The 21,218-nt window shown below is 44.7% G+C and overlaps 1 protein-coding gene across 2 annotated transcripts in view; it reads left to right on the plus strand.

Moving 5' to 3' along the window:
• The first annotated feature begins 12,510 nt into the window (after positions 1 to 12,510).
• The window catches only part of LOC144501703 (E3 ubiquitin-protein ligase rnf213-alpha-like), a 181,837-nt gene continuing 173,129 nt past the window's right edge, over positions 12,511 to 21,218 (plus strand). Inside the window, exons 1-2 of one of the 2 annotated variants that reach the window (XM_078225645.1) lie at positions 12,511 to 12,672; positions 20,797 to 21,141. In XM_078225645.1, the coding sequence (XP_078081771.1) occupies positions 20,833 to 21,141 (309 nt within the window). In that variant the 5' untranslated portion in view covers positions 12,511 to 12,672; positions 20,797 to 20,832. The remainder of the gene's footprint in view (positions 12,673 to 20,796; positions 21,142 to 21,218) is intronic. The other variant, XM_078225646.1, reaches the window with a different exon arrangement.

Below are 21,218 nucleotides of genomic sequence, written 5' to 3' on the forward strand. Positions count from 1 at the left end.
ATTAACACTGCAATGAAGTTACTGCGAAATTCCCCTAGGCCTGTCCGGGTCAATGCACCTAACCAGCACGTCTTTCCGAATGTGGGAGGAAACCAGAGCACCCAGAGGAAACCCACACAGATATGGGGAGAACCTGCAAATTCCATACAGACAGTGACCCAAGCCAGGAATCGAACCGGGATCCCTGGCACTGTGAAGCAGCAGTGCTAACCCCTGTGCTACCGTTCCTAGCAGCATTGTGGTTGTTCCTACAATGCATGGACTGCAGCAGTTCAAGAAGCAGGATCAATACCATCTCCCGTCGGATACTTAGGAATGGGCAATAAATACTGGCCGAGCCAGCAACACCCATGTCCCATGCACGAATGTAAGAGAAACCCAGAAAACTTTTGTGGTGAAATTAGTATTGCTATTGTGGCCGTACTTGTTTAAATACTGGATTTTTAGATATTCTTTCACTAAAGGCCCGGACAGCATCAAAACCTCTGTGCAAAATACTACATTAAACTGGCCATGTACAAAAAGAAGCCTAGAATGTAGGTAGAAATATTTTCAAGAGTCTGGCCTTGTTATTTGTTTATAGTCAAAGAATAAAACAAGTTGATTAAAAACCTCGTCCCTGTGAGAATTGTTTGAGCTACGTTACTTTGTTATTCTGACTATAGATTGAGCTACATTACATCGTGTGAGGTTACATTGAGCTGATTTGTTTTCTGTGTGTGTAGTTTGAGCCTCTGCAACTTCGACGTTGTCAGAATTTCAGTTCAGCCTCTGCTACTCTGAAGCTTGTCAATCAGATTTATGTTTAATATGGTGCTGCTGCTGCTGTGTATAACGAGAGTTTGAGTGAGATTGAAAATGTGGAGCCGTCTCCGCTCACTGCCTGAGATCAGTCGCTCTCAGTGAGAGTGACAGCAATCAATGGTGAACTGCCTTCCTTCCTCCATCAGCCCAAACTCCTGGTGTGTTTCCAAAAATTCCCCCATCCCCACTTTAAACACCAGGAATCTGAGATTAAAAGACTGTCACAATGATCTGTTCAGAGATTTTTATTACAAGTTATTTGGATTTCCAATTACCAAACGGAAAATAGAAAGGTTATTTTGATGTATAATATTTACATTGAACAATACAGGAAGTGCAAGGATGAGAGTGAGATTGTCAGAGTAAGGATGGAGAATCGATAGTGAATTGGGAGGTGTCACTAGCTGCTGGGATGTGTGCTGCAAGTCTGCTTGACAGACAGACACAATAACAAGTCGCACAACACCAGGTTAAAGTCCAACAGGTTTATTTGGTAGCACAAGCCACAAGCTTTCAGAGCGCTGCTCAGTCATCAGGAGAGTGGGGGTTCAGTTCACAAACAGGGCATATAAAGACACAAACTCAATTTACAAAATAATGGTTGGAATTCGAGTCTTCACAGGTAATCAAGTCTCAAAGGTACAGACAATGTGAGTGGAGAGAGGGTTAAGCACAGGTTAAAGAGATGTGTATTGTCTCCTGCCAGGACAGTTAGTGAGATTTTGCAAGCCCAGGCAAGTCATGGGGATTACAGATAGTGTGACATGAACCCAAGATCCCGGTTGAGGCCGTCCTCATGTGTGCGGAACTTGGCTGTCAGTCTCTGCTCAGCGACTCTGCGCTGTCGTGTGCCGTGAAGGCCGCCTTGGAGAACGCTTACCCGAAGATCAGAGGCTGAATGCCCGTGACCGCTGAAGTGCTCCCCAACAGGAAGAGAACACTCCTGCCTGGTGATTGTCGAGCGGTGTTCATTCATCCGTTGTTGTAGCGTCTGCATGGTCTCCCCAATGTACCATGCCTCGGGACATCCTTTCCTGCAATGTATCAGGTAGACAACGTTGGCCGAGTTGCAAGAGTATGTACCGTGTACCTGGTGGATGGTGTTCTCACGTGAGATGATGGTATCCGTGTCGATGATCCAGCACGTCTTTCAGAGGTTGCTGTGGCAGGGTTGTGTGGTGTCGTGGTCACTGTTCTCCTGAAGGCTGGGAAGTTGCTGCGGACAATGGTCTGTTTGAGGTTGTGCGGTTGTTTGAAGGCAAAAAGTGGGGGTGTGAGGATGGCCTTGGCGAGATGTTCGTCTTCATCAATGACATGTTGAAGGCTCTGGAGAAGATGTCGTAACGTCTCCACTCCGGGGAAGTACTGGACAACGAAGGGTACTCTGTCCACCGTGTTTGGCTTCTGAGGAGGTCAGTGCGGTTTTTCACTGTGGCGCTATTTAGAAGATAATGATTGGAATGTGAGTCTTTACAGGTAATTAAGTCTTAAAGGTACAGACAATGTGAGTGGAGAGAGGGTTAAGCACAGGTTAAAGAGATGTGAATTGTCTCCTATTGTCCGCAGCAAACTACACAGCCTTCAGGAGAATAGTGACCACGACACGCGCATTTGCAGTGTCCCCGATCTGTCAAACTCCAGTTTGCTGGCCAGCTCGATCGCTGCCCAGCCCGGGACCCCTGCAGTGCTGCCCCTCCAGCCCCCCCCCCCCCCCCCCCCCCCCCCTCCATGGCCCAAATACAGCCCCCACAACAATTCCCAGGCCAGCCTTGACCGCATCCCCCCCGAGCCGGAGCGCCCCGATGCCCAAGCCCCACCCCTCAGCAGTGGCGGTCCCCCCAACCCTCATCTTGGCAGACCCTCCCCCTGCTGACCCTTCCAGGGTCAGACCCCCCAGAGGCAATCCCCCTGGCAGACCACCTCCCCACCCCAATCGCTGTCCTCCCTCCATCCCAGACCGATCCCAATGCAGAGTGGCAGCGGGACGCCCCTCCCCCACCAATCACCCCTAGGCCCCAACCACAATAGACCTCGCCCCCTTGGCACTGCCCAATGCCTGGTGGGCATGGACATTTTGCCCCTTGGGCAGTTTGCCCCGGCACTGCCAGGGTGCCCATGTCTAACAACACCAGGTTAAAGTCCAACAGGCTTATTTGGTAGCAAAAGCCACTAGCTTTCGGAACAGGCTGTTCCTTCGTCAGGTGGGTGGGAGTTCTTAATCCCAACCCACCTGACGAAGGAACAGCCTGTTCCGAAAGCTAGTGGCTTTTGCTACCAAATAAACCTGTTGGGCTTTAACCTGGTGTTGTTAGACTTCTTACTGTGTTTACCCCAGTCCAGCCGGCATCTCCACATCAAGGGTGCCCATGCCCAGGGAGCACCATCCCCGGCCACCTGACCCCCTGGGGGCCCCGATTGACCCCCTTCACTCTGGCGGAGTCTCCCGCTAGTTTCCCAAACGTGGGGACCTAGTCTGAAGCCCGCTGGAATGAAGTACTCCTGGTGGGGTGGGAGATTTGATTGGGACCTGAGAGGTCCAGATAATTTGCAAATCTACATATTTAAAATAGATTGAAAAAAGATTTAAGTTACTTACCTGCCTTCCCGCCGGTTTCCAGCGTGGTCTGGTGGGCGACTGCTCGCCGGCTCTGGGAGATGTGCATGCGTTCCCCATGCAAGCGCAAATTCCTGTTCAAGGCCGTAGACGCGCGTCTCCTGGCTGGACCCACCAGAAAAGTGGCGGGCGCGGATGGGAGAATCGCGGCCCTGGTGTGTTTCTAAAAATTCCCTCATCCCCCCTTCAAACACCGGAAATCTGAGGTTGAAAGACTGTCACAATGATGTGTTCAGAGATTTTTATTAGTTATTTCGATTTCCAATTTACAAAAAATAGAAAGTCTGGTTTTGATAATGTATAAATCAAAGTTGAGCCGTGTTGCTTTGTCTCTGTGATTATCTGTGAGTTAAGTCTCTGGTCTCTGAGAATGTCGATTCAGCTAATTTACTGTTACTTTATCCCTGAGTGTTGGCTGAGCTATATTACTTTGACTAAAGGTTGAGCTGCGTTACTGGTCTCTTGACTGAAGGCAGTGCCAGGTTATTGTGTCTCTGAGTGTAGGCTGAGCTACAAGATTTCTCTGTGTGAGAAAAGGTTGAGCTGTGTTACTTCATCTCTGAGTTTGTGTTAAATTTCTGTTAAATCATCTCTGTGACATTAGGGTGAGCTGCTTTATTTAGTCTCTCTGAGTGTTTGAGCTAGATTACTTTCCCTGTGTGAGTGTAGTTTGAGCCTCTGCATCTTCGACATTGTCAGAATTTCAGTTCCGCTACTCTGAACCTTGCCAATCGGATCTATGTTTAATATTGTGCTCACCAGGATGATTCCAAAGATGAGGGGTTGTTGTTATCTGGTGAGGTTGGAGAAACTGGGCTTGTCATCCTTCACTCAGAGAAGATCAAGGGCAAAGCTAATCGAGATATTCCAAAATATGAGTTTCCTCTGTGTTATGATCTGGTTAGGGACCATTAACGTGTGGCGGCATGGTGGCACGGTGCTTAGCACTGCTGCCTCACAGCGCCAGGGGTTCAATTCCAGCCTCAGGTCTGTGACCCCACACTATCTGTGTGGAGTCTGCACGTTCTTCCCGTGTCTGCGTGGGTTTCCTCCGGGTGCTCCGCTTTCCTCCCACAGTCCAAAGATGTGCGGGTTAGGTGGATTGGCCATGCTGAATTGCCCCTTGGTGTCAGGGGGATTAGTAGGGTAAATGTGTGGGGCTACCGGAATAGGGCCTGGGTGGGATTGTTGTTAGTGCAGACTCATTGTGCCGAATGGCCTCTGTACTGAAGGGATCCTATAATTTAACAAGAAATCCAAATTCTTATTTTACCCAATCAAACTATGCCATTAGATTTCACATTTTTAAACATAAAACAACTTTATTGCCTGTTAATTTATTAGTATCAAAAGTAGGCTTACATTAACACTGCATTAAGAGTATAAGAACATAAGAACTAGGAGCAGGAGTAGGTCATCTGGCCTCTCGAGCCTTCAATAAGATCATGGCTGATCTTTTTGTGGACTCAGCTCCACTTACCCGTCCGCTCACCATAACCCTTAATTCATTCACTGTTCAAAAATTTATCTATCCTTGCCTTAAAAACATGCAATGAGGTAGCCTCAACTGCTTCACTGGGCAGGGAATTCCACAGATTCACAACCCTTTGTGTGAAGACGTTCTTCCTCAACTCAGTCCTAAATCTGCTCCCCCTTATTTTGAGGCCATGCCCCCTGGTTCTAGTTTCACCAGCCAGTGGAAACAACTTCCCTGCTTCTATCTTATTTATTTCCTTCATAATCTTATATGTTTCTGTAAGATCTCCCCAATAAAGTTACTGTGAAAATCCCCTAGTCGCCACACTCTGGCACCTGTTCAGGTACATTGAGGGAGAATTTAACATGGCCAATGTACCTAACTAGCATGTCTTTTGGACTGTGGGAGGAAACAGGAACACCTGGAGGAAACCCATGCAGACACGGGGAGAACATGCAGACTCTGCACAGACAGTGACCCATGCTGGAATCAAACCTGGGTCCCTGGCGCTGTAAGGCAGCAGTGCTAACCATTGTGCCACTGTGCAACTCATCTGCACCTAACCAGCACATCATTCGGACTGTGGGGAGAAACTGGAGCATCCGGAGAAAACCCCTATCAGACACGGGGAAAACGTACTGACTGTGCACAGGCAGTGACCCAGCTGGGAATTAAACCTGGGTCCCTAGAGCTGTGAGGCAGCAGTGGTAACCATTGTGCCACCGTGCCGCCCGTAAAGAATTAGACAAAACAAGTAGTCTTAACACTACAAGTTATAACTATTTATGTTATGCACCCAGTATGACTCCTTACTTCCCCTAAGCCTTTTCCTTACAAGTCACATTCTTAAAGTCATTTACTTTTCTTTGGACCACATAAATGTGCCACAGTCCACTTGAAACTACATTAATTCTCCTCAGCTCCAGTTATTCTCAGAGATAAGACTTCATTTGCTGCCTCTTAACTGTGGACACTTTAGTCCCTTGTTCTGATTGTTTTCTCAATCATTCTCTGCTTATTCAGCTCACTTTTGCCAGAAGGTACTATGAGGCCCATTGTAGATTCTTTCACTGGCTTCAAACTAGGCAACCTTCCAGTTTCTGTTCCTTCACAAATTTCAAACCGAGATTAAGCCTCACCCACATTCCATGTGGTCAATGATCAAATTCGATTTTGCTCTGCTTAGAGAGCAGGCCTAACTAACTATCTCTTAATGAGCTGCAAACTCTACTAGCTCCAACTGGCCGCTATGATTGAGCCTGGATGCTCTGCATTCCTTCATAGAGCCTCAACAGTTTTAGTCTGACCTGAAGTTTTGTTTTCCAAATCTCAGGTTCAGGTTTTGTTTCACTGGAAACTCAAAGGGTTATTTCGTTCCTATGATTCCCTATTCTGTTTACAAGGCAACTGGTACTGTACTTGAAGAGTGACAATTTGTAAGGCTATGGGGGAAAAGTTTGGATGTGAGACAACATTAGAGAGTGCTTTCAAAGAGCTGGTCTAAAAACAGTATTTGAACGCAAGATGTTGGTTAAGTTTCTATCTTTTTAAAACATACGCCAGAATTTTACCGCCCTGTCCGCCTTGGAATTGGTGCAGGCGAGTGACAGACAACGGAAATGTCCGTTGACCTTGGGCAGGAATTTCCGGTCTCATTCGAGTGGGGCCATATAATCCCACCCACACACTCTGGGCAGGATATTATGGCCTCGCTCATCCCAAAATTGTAAAAATCCGCCCAAGGTCAACGGACCATCCCATGCTCCGCCCCTCATCAGCTCCGATTCCCGTGGCGGGCAGGGTGTTAAAATTCCAGCCATATTCTCACAATTTGATCAATTTTCCCTGTTCTTTGGTTTATTCACCATGTTTCTCATTTTCATGAAGAAGTCTCACAACACCAGGTTAAAGTCCAACAGGTTTATTCGGTAGCACAAGCCACAAGCTTTCAGAGCGCTGCTGCTTCATCAGGTGAGTGGGAGTTCTGAACAGTACTGAACAGAACTCCCACTCACCTGATGAAGGAGCAGCACTCTGAAAGCTCGTGGCTTGTGCTACCAAATACACCTGTTGGACTTTAACCTAGTGTTGTGAGACCTCTTACTGTGCTTACCCTAGTCCAACGCCGGCATCTCCACATCATCTCATTTTCATGTCAGTGTTTGACTCAATGTTTGGATTGTAAAATCTGAGTGTAGCATTATTTGTGGCCTGTTTTCTCTGTAACATATAAGTGTAAGGTGGATTTCGTTCAATCAGTACCTAAGGTTAAATTTCCCCAATGGTGCCATTGCAAAATGTGTTGTTAGGTACGTCACAATAAATTAACCGTGGACTGAATGGAATTTACATCCATTACTAAATTGCAACAGCGATTGTTGTAGGCCTGAGGTTTGCAGCTACTAATCCTCTGTAATTTTGTATTTTTCATTTTATTTGTTCTTCATTTTGATTTTAACCTAGAATGAATATTTGAAGTCATTTTGTATTTTCTTTATATGGTAGACACTGATCTTAACCCAGCTATGATTGTGCTCTCATTAATTAAATCAATAATAATCAGCAATAATCTAGACCGTTTTTTTCCCTTCATACTAGACAGCACAGCTGCTTTTTTTTAGAAGAAATCTTTTGTTTCCACTTTTTCAAGCTAGGATACTAAAATATACTGTCTTTTGTTTGAAGGTTATCAAAGGTACTGTTCTACTGCATTCTGTGACTTGGACTACGGAGCAAGTTGCTGAATAATTTTATCTGATGTGGTCATCTGAAGCATCAGAAGATAGGGTTTCACTGATGGACATTACAACTGAACCGTGGAAGATGGGAAGACACCATCAAGAGCTGCGTAAACAAGTTGGATATTGCAAAATCTGCTTCGCCTCTGGTCCCTGTGAGAAGAATTGATAAAGAGCTGAGATTTGTTTTGGGAAAGACTGTACCAGGCATCGAGAGTCTGCAATGCAGCCAGAAATTCAGGGTAAAAGGAACATTGCTTCAGAGATTAATTTGGTGCAGCCAGAGTCGGAAAGTCATCTCTCAACAATGGGAGGAAGGGCCAGAAACAGAGTAATTGACCATAGTGTCCACCCACTGGAAATACTCATTGACTTGGTAATGTGTGTACAAGGGAACGGTAAATGTGTACCAATTTGGGGGAGTTGGCATGGAAGAGGCCAAATTGGGGATTATTGTTTAGTTCAAGCAAAAATCATTCTTTCTTCTTTTCTTCACATATAATTAAAGGTGTTTTCTCCTTTCAATAAAGTTATCTTTGTTCCTATTTCTTATCCATTCTTTTTGTTTTATCAATTGTAATTGTCATATTGTTAGCTCTCTCTCAAAGGGGAGAGCAGTCTATGGTCCTCTGGGAGTATGATGTCATTTACATTATATTTTTAAAATTGTAATCATCGTTCAGTATTCAATAAAATGTTTTTTATTTAACACAGTACTTGTCAAAGTCATTCATTTCTGTTACCTCCAGAGTATGGCATCAAACCCAGGGTAAGAGTCTGAAATGGGTTCTTCTGCCTCCGGACATTACATTTCAGAAGGTTGGTTAGCTGCACAATATATTGAGAATCCCTGAGGTTAAAAAGACCCTTTTGTCTCATGTGTTCTAACTGTGGAACTGCCTTCACTATCTTATTTTTTTGCTTTATGTTGTTTGTTACTGACGTCCATTTTTTATCAGTTGAGTTTATTTAGTTTTTGTCCCCTGTTTCCGTATCTATTTTGGAAGATGTCAAGTGTTTGTAGTTGTGTTTTTCTTCTGAACATAATGATAACAACCGTGGTGTATTTCCATGGCCATTGGGTCTTTGCTATGTTGGCCAAGAAGCTATTCTTCATGTGTGAGCTGAGAGAGTCAATGTCAGAATGGTACTTAACCCCAGAGATCATCGCATTCGCTTTATGGGGACATGCCTGACATGTCTTATGGCTGAGATTGTTAAGATGTGGAGATGCCGGCGTTGGACTGGATGTTATTGCATTTGCTCTGAAGAATAGTCATATGGTCTCAAAATGCTAACTTGTTTCTCTCTCCACAGATGCTGCCAGACCTGATGAACATTCGGGTAAGCGTTCTCCAAGGTGGCCTTCGCGACACACGACAGCGCAGAGTTGCTGAGCAGAAACTGATAGCCAAGATCCGCACACACGAGGACGGCCTCAACCGGGATATTGGGTTCATGTCACACTATTTGTAACTCCCACAGTTGCGTGGACCTGCAGAGTTTCACTGGCTGTCTTGTCTGGAGACAATACACATCTTTTTAGCCTGTCTTGATGCTCTCTCCACTCACATTGTTTTGTTTCTTAAAGACTTGATTCGTTGTAAGTATTCGCATTCCAACCATTATTCATGTAAATTGAGTCTGTGTCTTTATATGCTCTGTTTGTGAACAGAATTCCCACTCACCTGAAGAAGGGGCTTAGAGCTCTGAAAGCTTGTGTGGCTTTTGCTACCAAATAAACCTGTTGGACTTTAACCTGGTGTTGTTAAACTTCTTACTGAGATTGTTAACTCAGTATTTGTGGAATTGAATTCACAAGATGTTGAACTCTCCATGGTAAGGCACTGACCATCTATCACCGTTTTGAAATATAATTAAAATTTCATATAAAAACAGAAAATGTTGGAAATGTTCATCAGGTCTGGCAGCATCTGTGGAGAGAGAAACAAAGTTAGCATTTTGAGACCATATGACTATTCTTCAGAGCAAATGCGATAACATCCAATTACGTTCCAGTCACAAATCAAACAGGAATGCAAGTAGAGAATTACTCACCACATCATGGTCAAATGGCTGTTGTTGTCAGGTGACTCAAATCACAAAGAATATCTGTTAACATTTCCTATGTAAAGCGTTGGCAAAAGCCAACCTGTGGTGGGTCAATGTGACAGTGAGGCTTCTATGATTATTTATCCATTTCATAGATTTTCCAAATCCAAGTCAATGTTTATGCTGTGTGTCAATAGAAAATTGAACTATTCACCGGTGAAATTGAAATATTTGAGGTATAGGAACATAGGAGCAAGAGTCAGTCATGCAGCCCATTGAACCTGTTTCTCAGATTGTTTAATTCTTGTTTAATTACTTGGTTTAAAATGTAGTCTGGTTTCTAATCCTATTTGTATAGGAATGTCTGTGATATTGCATTGGCAATATTGTACACTAGCAGAGACCAAGGCTGCTTTGACAGTGCCTTCCAAACTCATCACCTCTACCATCTAAATGAGGAAAACAGGCCTGGTTAGTACTTGGATGGGAGACCACCTGGGAATACCAGGTGCAGTCGGCTTTGAGAGGAGGCGATGGCCTAGTGGTATTATCGCTTGACTATTAATCCAGAAACTCAGCTAATATTCTTGGCACCTGGGTTTGAATCCTGACACAGCAGATGGTGCAATTTGAATTCAATAAAAATATCTGTAATTAAGAATCTACTGAAAAAGTGTAACAGATGCAGGGGTACACCATCATCTACAAGTTCTCCTCCAAGCCGCACACCATCCTGACTTGTAAATATTCACCACTCCTTGTCGAAAAAACTGGAACTCCCTTCCAAACAGCACTGTGGGTGTTCGTACAATGCAAGGACTGCGGCAGTTCAAGAATCAGGCTCAATACCACCTCAGCTCGGGTAATTAGAAATGGGCAATAAATACTGGCCTAGCCAGTGACACTCATGTCCCATGAACAAATGTAAAAGAAACCCAGAAAATATTTGTGATGGAATTAGTATTGTTATTGTGGCTGCACTTGTTTAAATACTGGATTTTTAGATGTTCTTTCACTAAAGGCCCGGACAGAATCAAATCCTCTCACTCTGGAAAACGCTACATTAAGCTGACCATGTACAAAAAGAAACTTAGAATGTAGATACATATATTTTCAAGAGTCTGGCCTTGTTACATGTTTATAGTCTTAGAATATAAAAGGTTATGTGGGTGGCACAGTGGTTAGCACTGCTGTCTCATAGCGCCAGGGACCCAGGTTCGATTCCCAGCTTGGGTCTGCACGTTCTCTCCATGTCTGTGTGGGTTTCCTCCGGGTGCTCTGGTTTCCTCCCACAGTCTGAAAGATGTGCTGTTTAGGTGCATCGACCATGCTAAATCACACACACCATGTGTGCCAGGCAGCACTCACCAAATAAACCACTTACAGATGCTGCTCTTAAATTGACCAAGCCAAACAGACTGGGCAGACAATAAATGGAATATCATCATAGAATCCCTACAGTGCAGGAGGCATTTGGCCCATCGAGTCTGCACTGACCACAATCCCACCCAGGCCCTGTCCCCATAACTCCCCCATATTTACTTTTCTAGTCCTCCTGACACTAATGGGCAATTTAGCATGGCCAATCCACCCAACCTGCACATCTTTGGACTGTGAGAGGAAAGTGGAGCACCTGGAGAAAACCAATGCAGACACGGGGAGATCCACACAGTCACCCAAGGCCAGAATTGAACCTGGGTCCCTGACACTACGAGGCAGCCATGCTAACCACTGTGCCCACTGTGCCACCTTAGATTAAATATAAATAACATTTATATTATCACAACTTCTACAGGTTGATGTAAGTGGGGGTGGATTCAATTCCCACAGGGTGCACTTCCCAGAGTTAAACTGATTTCTCTGGTGCTGTGTTTTCTAAAAGCATCTATTGTTGTCTATAGTCTCTGTGTGTAACTCTATTAAAGCACCACAAAGTGCAATTTGACCAATGTACATAGTTTCATAAAGGACTTTGGCCTTGTATTGAAATATATGTAACATTCTTTCAGGGAAAATGTAAATATGATCGCTTTTTCCTGTTGTAATGATTGGAAATGCTTCTGTAATGTTTTCTGGATTAAACTATTTATTTAAGATTTATTCTCCCCGTGTCTGCGTGGGTTTCCTCCGGGAGCTCTGGTTTCCTCCCATACTCCAAAGATGTGCAGGTTAGGTTGAGTTTCTATGCTGAATTGACCCTAGCGTCAGGGGATTAGCAGGGTATGTGGGGTTACAGGAATGGGGCACGGGTGGGATTGTGGTCCGTGCAGACACGATGGGCCGAATGGCCTCCTTCTGCACTGTAGTGATTCGATACATGAATAAAGTATATTTTTGAAAATAAAAAAAAATCTGTTGTTTTTCTTTCGGATTTGTCCTTTTCTAACAACTCGATTAGCTTGTGACAATTGCGACATTCCCAGCACTGGTGTTGAAACTGTGCCTACTGCTGTTGCCCTGTTGTAATCTTGAAAGACAAGTTTCGTTCCTCACTCCCAGGAAATCGAAACTTGTGAGCTCAGCTGATACAGGTTAGGGATCGACTCCAAGTCTCCTCCTTTCCACAATTTGCTGCAGCCTCAATTCCAAGAAGAAGTGTTCCTGAGAATATGAGTTAGCGCTGGGGGGATATGATTTGTGGTGCATTCTGACTGTATAAAGCATCCTCAGAGCTGATATGTACAAATAGTTCCTTTCATTTCTCAAACTCCGCATCATATGGCGACGCCTCCCAATCGCTACACCGCCCCTCTTTAGCAGTGATTGGTGAAGGTTGGCAGAGTTTGCTCTCTGTATGGTCAAATCCTGTGCCAGTCAAATAGAATGATCCAGTCAGTTTCACCAAGGCGTGGAGCTGGGAACACTGTTTACCGGTGACGCGGAGTCAGGGAAGTGGCAAAGCGCAGCGATGGCTACATTCTGAAACGCAGCCTCGGAGAGTGTGAGTTGTTAAAATAATTGCAACTATTCCAGTTCATCAACACTCGGTGAGTAAAATGTTATTGATCTATTTTTTTGCCCAATGCGTTATTCCTTAACAAACCGTGAATGCATCTTTCCTGTTGAGTTGGGAGAGGGTGAAATAGGAAGGAACCGTCAGAGGCACCTTATTGCAAAGATTGCAGGATAGAATCCCTACAGTGCAGAAAGAGGCCATTCAGTCCATCAAGCCTGCACTGGCTCATACCCAGACTTACCCAGTAACCCCAGGTATTACCCCCTAACCTATATAGCTTTGGACACTAAGGGACAATTTAGCATGGCCAATCCACCTAACCTGCACATCTTTGGACTGTGGGAGGAAACTGGAAGATCTGAAGGAAACCCACGCAGTGACGGGGAGAATGTGCAAACTCCACACAGACAGTCACCCAAAGCTGGAATCAAACCTGGGTCCCTGGTGCTATGAGGCAGCATTGCCAACCACTTGTGGAAGAACTTTCAGACAGAAGGCAGATGATTTGGAACAGTGCATTTAAAGTAAAAATCATTGCTGGATCTGTGGGGTAATGCATGAAAGAATTCTCAATGTTTCTTAAACATGTCAGAATGGGCAGCTGGTTTTGTTTATCAGTGTGTCTCAGAATGCCAGGATACAGATTCTATCACACTTGTGGTTCATTTCCACAGGGGATTTCAAATTGGCGGCATGGTGGCACAGTGGCTAGCACTGCTGCCTCACAGCACCAGGGACCCAGGTTCAATTCCAGCTTCGGGTGACTGTGTGGAGTTTGCACGGTTAGTTTGTGCCTCATTGTCAGGGAGATTAACAGGGTAAATGAGGGTTACAGGAATAGGGTCTGGGTGGGATTGTGGTTGGTACAGACCCGATGGACTGAATAGCCTCCTTCTGTACTGTTGTGATTCTATGAATTCAGAAAGGTGCAGCTAAATTCAAGGTTTCCTGCATTGGTTGGTGGGGAGGAGAAGGGTTAAATTGGAGCGTCTGTCACTAGAATTTCACATTTATTCGCAATGTACCTCTGAGGGGCCGCTCCACAGGGATACGAACACGAGCTTTAAAATAAGGTAAAAACAGAAAGTGTTGGAAAAACTCAGTACATCTGGTAACATCTGTGTGGAGAGAAAAACAGAGTTCTGAGTCATGATTCCTTCAGAAGTGAAGTTCTGAAGAAGAGTTACACTGGACCCGAAACATTAGCTCTGTTTCTCTCTCCACAGCTGCTGTCAGACCTGCTGAGTATTTCCTGTACTTTGTTTTTATTTCAGACTTCCAGTATCCACTATATTTTACTTTGTATTTAGTCTTTGAGAGAAAGTGCTCGTGCACCCTGTTTGGTTGGAGTATGTTACACAATGCAGAATCTAATTTAAAACAGGGGAGAAGATTTACAGTACACAAGCTAAATTCAGGCCTCTGGTACTCATCACGAAAACACAGGCATGTTTCTAGTATTAAACTTTCACTTAATTGCCCAGAGACCCATTGCGTGCAGAGAGCTGCAGTTCCCCAGTAAATCCACATTCAAAGCTGGCACGAATTGAGCTCAGTAAGAGTTTTAACAACACCAGGTTAAAGTCCAACAGGTTTATTCAAATGCCATTAGCTTTCGGAGCGCTGCTCCATCTGATGAAGGACCAGCGCTCTGAAAGATAATGGCATTTGAATAAACCTGTTGGACTTTAACCTGGTGTTGTTAAAACTCTGTGTTTACCCCAGTCCAACGCTGGCATCTCCACGTCACGAATTGAGCTCCCAGTAACAAGAGAAGGACAGATTTAGTGAAACTTTACTTTCACTTTCATTTTCTGTGTCAAAACTAAACAGCCATTTTGAGGAATCCAGTAGCAATCAGTTTGTTTGAGATAATGCCAGTTACTTGTACTCCGTTGATACAAAATACTGCAGAATCTGGAAATCAAAAATGAAACAGAAAATACTGGAAATACTCACCAGTTCAGGTATCTATGAAGAGGAAAACACAACTTACAGTTTTTGTCAAATGACCATTCTTCAGAACCGGGGAAGTCAGTGATGTAACTGGTTTTAGGCAAGTATGGATTCAGGAGCACAGTGGGTAATGCCCCCTGCCTCTGACCCAAGAGCTCCGGGTTCAAATCCCACTCGAGGGGCCAAGAAAGGTGCGTTCAGAACATGGTCCAACAAGCTGAGGATCAATCGGTAAATCCTTCCAAAATACCCCGATGGCAGGCAGTAAAAGGGGGAGAGATTCTGGTCATCTACGTGATAGAAAGAAAATTGAAGCCTTTACAATCCACAACTCCGATCCACACAAAGGTGCAGGTTATCACAGCAACTGAGATTCCTTAGACAGTTGGTTGAGTTGGCTGGAATCAGATTGGTGCCAACAGCAGGGGGTTCACTCTCTGTTCCGGCTGGTGTGCATTGGGGATCTGCCTCCTTGCTCTACCTGCAGTCATGGCACTGTGGGTCAGACCTGCCTCTGGGCAGAGGTGTGTTTGATGATGGCATCAGCTGGAGGTGGCAGACATGAGGGAGGATAATCTGTTGAGTCCTTATCCCACTTTATAGTGGTCCTGGGAGGGTGATGCAAGTGTAGGAAAAACCCCTGACAACTATGGTGGAATGAAATCATTGGTCAGGGCAAAAAGAAGACATATTGGAAGCACTGGTATGGAGAGTGTTGTCAGAATAGATGTGATAGAGGTGCAGAAACTGGGAACACACAATACAATCTTTGGAGTGGGAGGAAGTTTGTCAAGGTAGCTGTGGGAACCAACAGGCTTAGTCTGAACCAGAGTGCTTGCAAACTTAGTGTCATATTTGACCCAAGATGAGCTTCTAACCATATATCTGTGGCATCATTAAGATCTCCATTTCTACCTCCGTAGCACCATCCAACTCACCCCTGCCTCAACACATCTGCTGCTGAAACCATGCCAGTGTTCAATCTAGACTTGCCTAATCCACAGCACTCCTAGTGGTCTTGTCTGTTTTACCATACGTAAACCTGAAGTCATGAAAGATTCTGCTGCCCACATCTTAACTCACACCAAGTCCCATTCATCCATCGCTCCTGTACGCAATAATTTACTTTGGCTCTCTGTTAAAACATTGCCACAGTTTAAAATTGAAATTCTGTTTTTAAAATTCCCCCACGCTCCCCATCTCATGGAATCAGAAAATCCCTCCAGCCCAGCAGGAGGCCATTCGGCCTATCAGGTCTGTACTGACTCCCCAACAGAGCATCTTAGCCAGGTCCACTATTACCCCATGTATTTATCCCATGTATTTACCCCACAAATCCTACTAACCTACACATCTTTGGATAATATGGGGCAGCTTAGCATGGCTAATCCATGTCACCTGCACATCTTTGGACTGTGGGAGGCGGCCTTCTCCAAGGCGGCCTTCGCGACACACGACAGCGCAGAGTCGCTGAGCAGAAACTGATAGCCAAGTTCCGCACACACGCGGACGGCCTCAACCGGGATATTGGGTTCATGTCACACTATTTGTAACGCCCACAGTTGCGTGGACCTGCAGAGTTTCACTGGCTGTCTTGTCTGGAGACAATACACATCTTTTTAGCCTGTCTTGATGCTCTCTCCACTCCCATTGTTTTGTTTCTTAAAGACTTGATTAGTTGTAAGTATTCGCATTCCAACCATTATTCATGTAAATTGAGCCTGTGTCTTTATAAACTCTGTTTGTGAACTGAATTCCCACTCACCTGAAGAAGGGGCTTAGAGCTTCGAAAGCTTGTGTGGCTTTTGCTACCAAATAAACCTGTTGGACTTTAACCTGGTGTTGTTAAACTTCTTACTCTGTGGGAGGAAACCAGAGAACCCGAAGGCAACCCACGCAGACACGGGAAGAACGTGCAAACTCCACACAGATAATCGGCCAAGGCCGGAATCGAACCCAGATCCCTGGCACTGTGAGGCAGCAGTGCTAACCCCTGTGCCATCATGCTTGTAATCTCCTCCAGTCCTAGAGTGGCACAGTTGCACAGTGGTTAGCACTGCTGTTTCAGAATGCCAGGGACCCGGGTTCAATTCCCAACTTGGGTGACTATCTGTGTGGAGTCTGCACGTTCTCCCCGTGTCTGCGTGGGTTTCCTCCGGGTGCTCCGATTTCACCCCACATTCTGAAAGATGTGCTGGTTAGGTGCATTGACCCGAACAGGTGCCGGACTGTGGCGACTAGGGGAGTTTCACAGTAACTTTATTGCACTGTTAATGTAAGCCTTGTGATGAATAAATAAACAAACTTTTTACATCTGTCTAGTGTATTTGCACTCCATCCAACTCTGCCTTCTAGAACATCCCTGATTTTAATCACTCTACCATTACATTTAGCTACTTAAGCTCTGGAATTATCTCCCAAAAACTCCCCACCATTCTACCCAGCTCTCCTTCAGAGAGAGTACAGAAAAGGTTTGCCAGGGTGTTGCCTGGTATGGAGGGTATTAGCTATGAGGAGAGATTGAACAAACTGGGATTGTTCTCCCTGGAAAGACGGAGGCTGAGGGGGCGTCCGGATAGAATTTTATAAAATTATGAGGGGCATAGATAGGGTGAACAGTTGGAAGCTTTTTCCCAGGGCAGGAATGACAATTACAAGGGGGCACAAGTTCAAGGTAAGGGGGGAAAGATTCAGTTGAGATTTGCGGGACAAGTATTTTACACGGAGAGTGGTGGGGGCTGGAATGCAATGCCAAGTGAGGTGGTTGAGGCAGACACGCTAGCGACATTTAAGACTTATCTGGATATACACATGAACAGGGGGGGAAATAGAGGGTTACAGGCGGTTGATCTAGATAGGACAACATGATCGGTGCAGGCTTGGAGGGCCGAAGGGCCTGTTCCTGTGCTGTATTGTTCTTTGTTCATTTAAGATACTCCTTAAAACCAGCTTCTTTGACCAAGCTTTTTGTCACTTGTCCCTAATATTTCCTTACTATGCTCAGCGTTACATCTTGTTTCGTAATGTCCCTGCAAAGCTCTTTGGCATATCTTATCACCTTAAAGATGGTAAATAGAAGTTGTTATTTGCAGCTACTGAGTGAGTGCAATTTTTTCTGTGCCACCGATATTTGCCTCACAGGATTGTGGATGGGAATTATATTATCTGTTACTTTGAGCATTGCTAATGGGTTTCAGAAGGGACATATTTAAATTGTGACATCGTCCTAAACTCTCTGCAGTGTGCGCCGGGAGGTATGAGCGAGGAATGAAGACTCGTCCAGATTCGAAACGTTAGCTCTATTCTCTCTCCGCAGACGCTGTCCGACTGCTAAGATTTTCCAGCATTTTCTGTTTTCGTTTCAGATTCCGACATGCGCAGTAATTTGCTTTTAGCGAGTGAGTGAGTGTTCTTTTTGGTATGTCTTTTCCTCCTTGTTTTTGACCTTTGCAGAGAGCAGTGACACCGCTCACTGAGACTTGGGAGCTCGCTGTGTGAGGAAATCACAAGGAGGAATTTAATAATGAAGCTGCTGTAAACCAATGAGTGAATCACACCGTATAATAGAATTTAATTCGGATAATTAAAATTCAAAGTACTTACTTGCATCACGAGGCTCCCCATTCTAACACTTCCACCTTAAAGCCTGTGATATTTCTGTAAATGTGAAAACGCGTCATTTACTTTGTTTGTTCTTGTATTTTTTGTGCTGCAAAATTAATTTCTTGAAGAAATCGGTTTTTACATTCAAAGTTTGCATCAATTGTCAGGTCATTATCATTAATTGTGCCTTGAGGCTGATGCTTATCATGCTTTGAATTCTGTCATAGTTTAAAAGAGAAGGGAGTCGGCTGCTTGAAGAACTGATTTCAGTTACGGATTGCGACTGTTTTCATGCTTAAAATGACAAATCCATCAGAGATCATCGCTCAGATTCCTTCTTTTATAGAATCATAGAATCCCCACAGTGCAGAAGGAGGCCATTTGGCCCATCGGGCCTGCACCGACAACAATCCCACCAAGGCCCTATCCCCGTAACCCCACACATTTACCCTTCTAATCTCCCTGAAACCAAGAGGAAATTTAGCATGTCCAATGCATCGAACCAGCACATCTTTCGGATTGTGGGAGGAAACCAGAGCACCCGGAGGGAAACCCACGCAGACACAGGGAGAACGTGCGAACTCCACACAGACAGTGACCCAAGGTCGGAATTGAATCCGGGTCCCTGGGGCTGTGAGGCAACAGTGTTAATCACTGTGCCACCATGCCGCCCTTATGTTTAACATCTAGGTTCAAATTTACTTCCTCATAATTCCATGTGTACAATTTGATATCTAGTTCCTATTAATGATAGCATCAGGTTGTTATTTGAAAAAAATGATCCTTTGAAAAAGACAAGGCATGTTTGTTTGACCTGGATCCAATTCCATTTTTGACCAAATGTATTTTGTAGGAGGACTTGGAGTAAAGTGATCTTGGAGCCAGTTCCTTGTGGCACTAGTGGCCATTGCTAAGTCTATTTCTCTCCTTGCCTGACATTCACTCATAAGCACTTTGTAGCAGGTTAAACTGGCTAGCAACCAGAAGTCGGGGTACTGGCTGATATTGTCTCCCTAGCCTGAAGCCTGTTATAGCACCTTCAACAAAGGGCAAGGACGGACGAGGGCAGCAGATACCTAGGAACACCACCACCTGGCAAGTCACCCTCAAGCCACACGCCAGCCTTACTCGGAACTACATCATTGTTCCTTCGCTGTGGCTGGAACTCCCTCCCGAACAGCAGAGTGAGTGTATCAACACCACATGGACCTCAACGGTTTAAGAAGGCGGCCCACCACAATCCTCTCAAGGGGAATTAAGGATGAGCGATCAATGCTAGCCTAGCCAGTGGAGGCCATATCCCTTGAATGACTATAAGAAAGAGCTGTGACGAAGATAATCTTAATATGGCACATCTGATCAAAACTGGGATGTGCCTGACGTTTATTACTGTTTTGTGAAGTGAATTTAATCACTGAGCAATCTGCATAGGTCTGTGTCTTACTTTGAAATATAGTTTATATTGATATAGTGCACAATTCAGCCTTCCCAATTAGGTTGATTTGGTTTCTCAATAAAACATCGTTACTGGTCCGCATACTTGTTCACATTATTCATGGCTCAGTTGCAATCTTCATGCTCTCACAAGTCCGGAGAAGCTCACTCTCTTGTCCCCTTCAGTCACTTGTCCATGCCTAACCAACCTTTCTTCTATAAATCTTTGAATGTGTTGTAGTTTCCCAGCTCTCTGCCTGTCTTTCCCAAAACATTCTGTCGCTGAATCTTTTCAGTCCAGCTTCCACTTTGTTCATTGCTTTGATAGAGCCCTGGCCAAAGTTCACAAATTATGTTGTTGTAATAGTGACATTGTTTTCCTCAACACCCCCCACCGTTTTTTTGACGAGAACACTTTTCCCCATGGGATTGTCTTGATATGTTTTCACATCTGTCCGTGCTGATGCATTCTACATGTGCAGAAGTGTAAATTTATTCATCAGTGTCACAAGTAGGCTTACATTAACACTGCAATGAAGTTACTGTGAAAATCCCCTAGTCGCCACACTCCGTTGCCTGTTCGGGTACACTGAGGGAGAATTTAGCATGGCCAATGCACCTAACCAGCACGTCTTTCGGACTGTGGGAGGTAACCGGAGCACCCGGAGAAAACCCACGCAGACACAGGGAGAACGTGCAGACTCCGCACGGACAGTGACCCAAGCCGGGAAGTGAATCCTGGCACTGTGAGGCAGCAGTGCTGACCACTGCGCCATCATGTTTCTTTTCTCATTCCAGCACACTTGATTTGAAAGTTCTCCCAAGATATATCCTTGACCCTTTCTCTTTTCTATCTACATGCTGCCCATTGTTGACATACCCATATTCATGGGGTCAGCTTCCATCTACATGCTGATGATTCCTAGCTTTAAGTCTTTATTACAAGCCAGGACTATCTCTGTGCTGTCGGACTGCTTGTCATGGATGAATAAGGACCTCCATCACCCGAGCATCAGGAAGACCATAAACATAAGCTTCTGTTCCAACAATTCACTAATTTCCCTTTCTGCTGATTTCCTATATATTTTTAGAACTTCTAGAAGTATTTTATACTCATGTTAATAACTCTCAATATATAATGTCCATTCAAATTTTATTTCAGAAAAAATGTTCATTTTAAAACGGCTTCGATGTTGAGATGGAAATGGAAGATGATATTGTGCAGCCTAAGGAGTTCCAGGAAACATCTGGACCGGACTCATCCACACCACTCACTGATCACATTCCTCTTCAAGTGCCAGTCGCTTTAGAGTCTGCATTGGCTCCAAATGCAACTGTAGACTCTGATTTCATTGATGCATCTGAAACTCTAAGCGAGTCTATCATCATCTCAGAGACTACCACTGACAGAGTACCAGCTAATGGACAAACTGCTTCTCTCTCATTGTCTCAAAACTCCAGCCATGAAGGTACCTGTCTTCCAGAGGCTACAGAGAAGAGTGCTGAGGTACGGTTTCATCTCTTTTTGGCAAATACGCAATGGCCAGCTATGGAGAACCTACCACAGGATGTGACATATTAAGA

The sequence above is a fragment of the Mustelus asterias genome, chromosome 12 (assembly GCF_964213995.1).
Source record: "Mustelus asterias chromosome 12, sMusAst1.hap1.1, whole genome shotgun sequence".
Classification (NCBI taxonomy): Eukaryota; Metazoa; Chordata; class Chondrichthyes; order Carcharhiniformes; family Triakidae; genus Mustelus; species Mustelus asterias.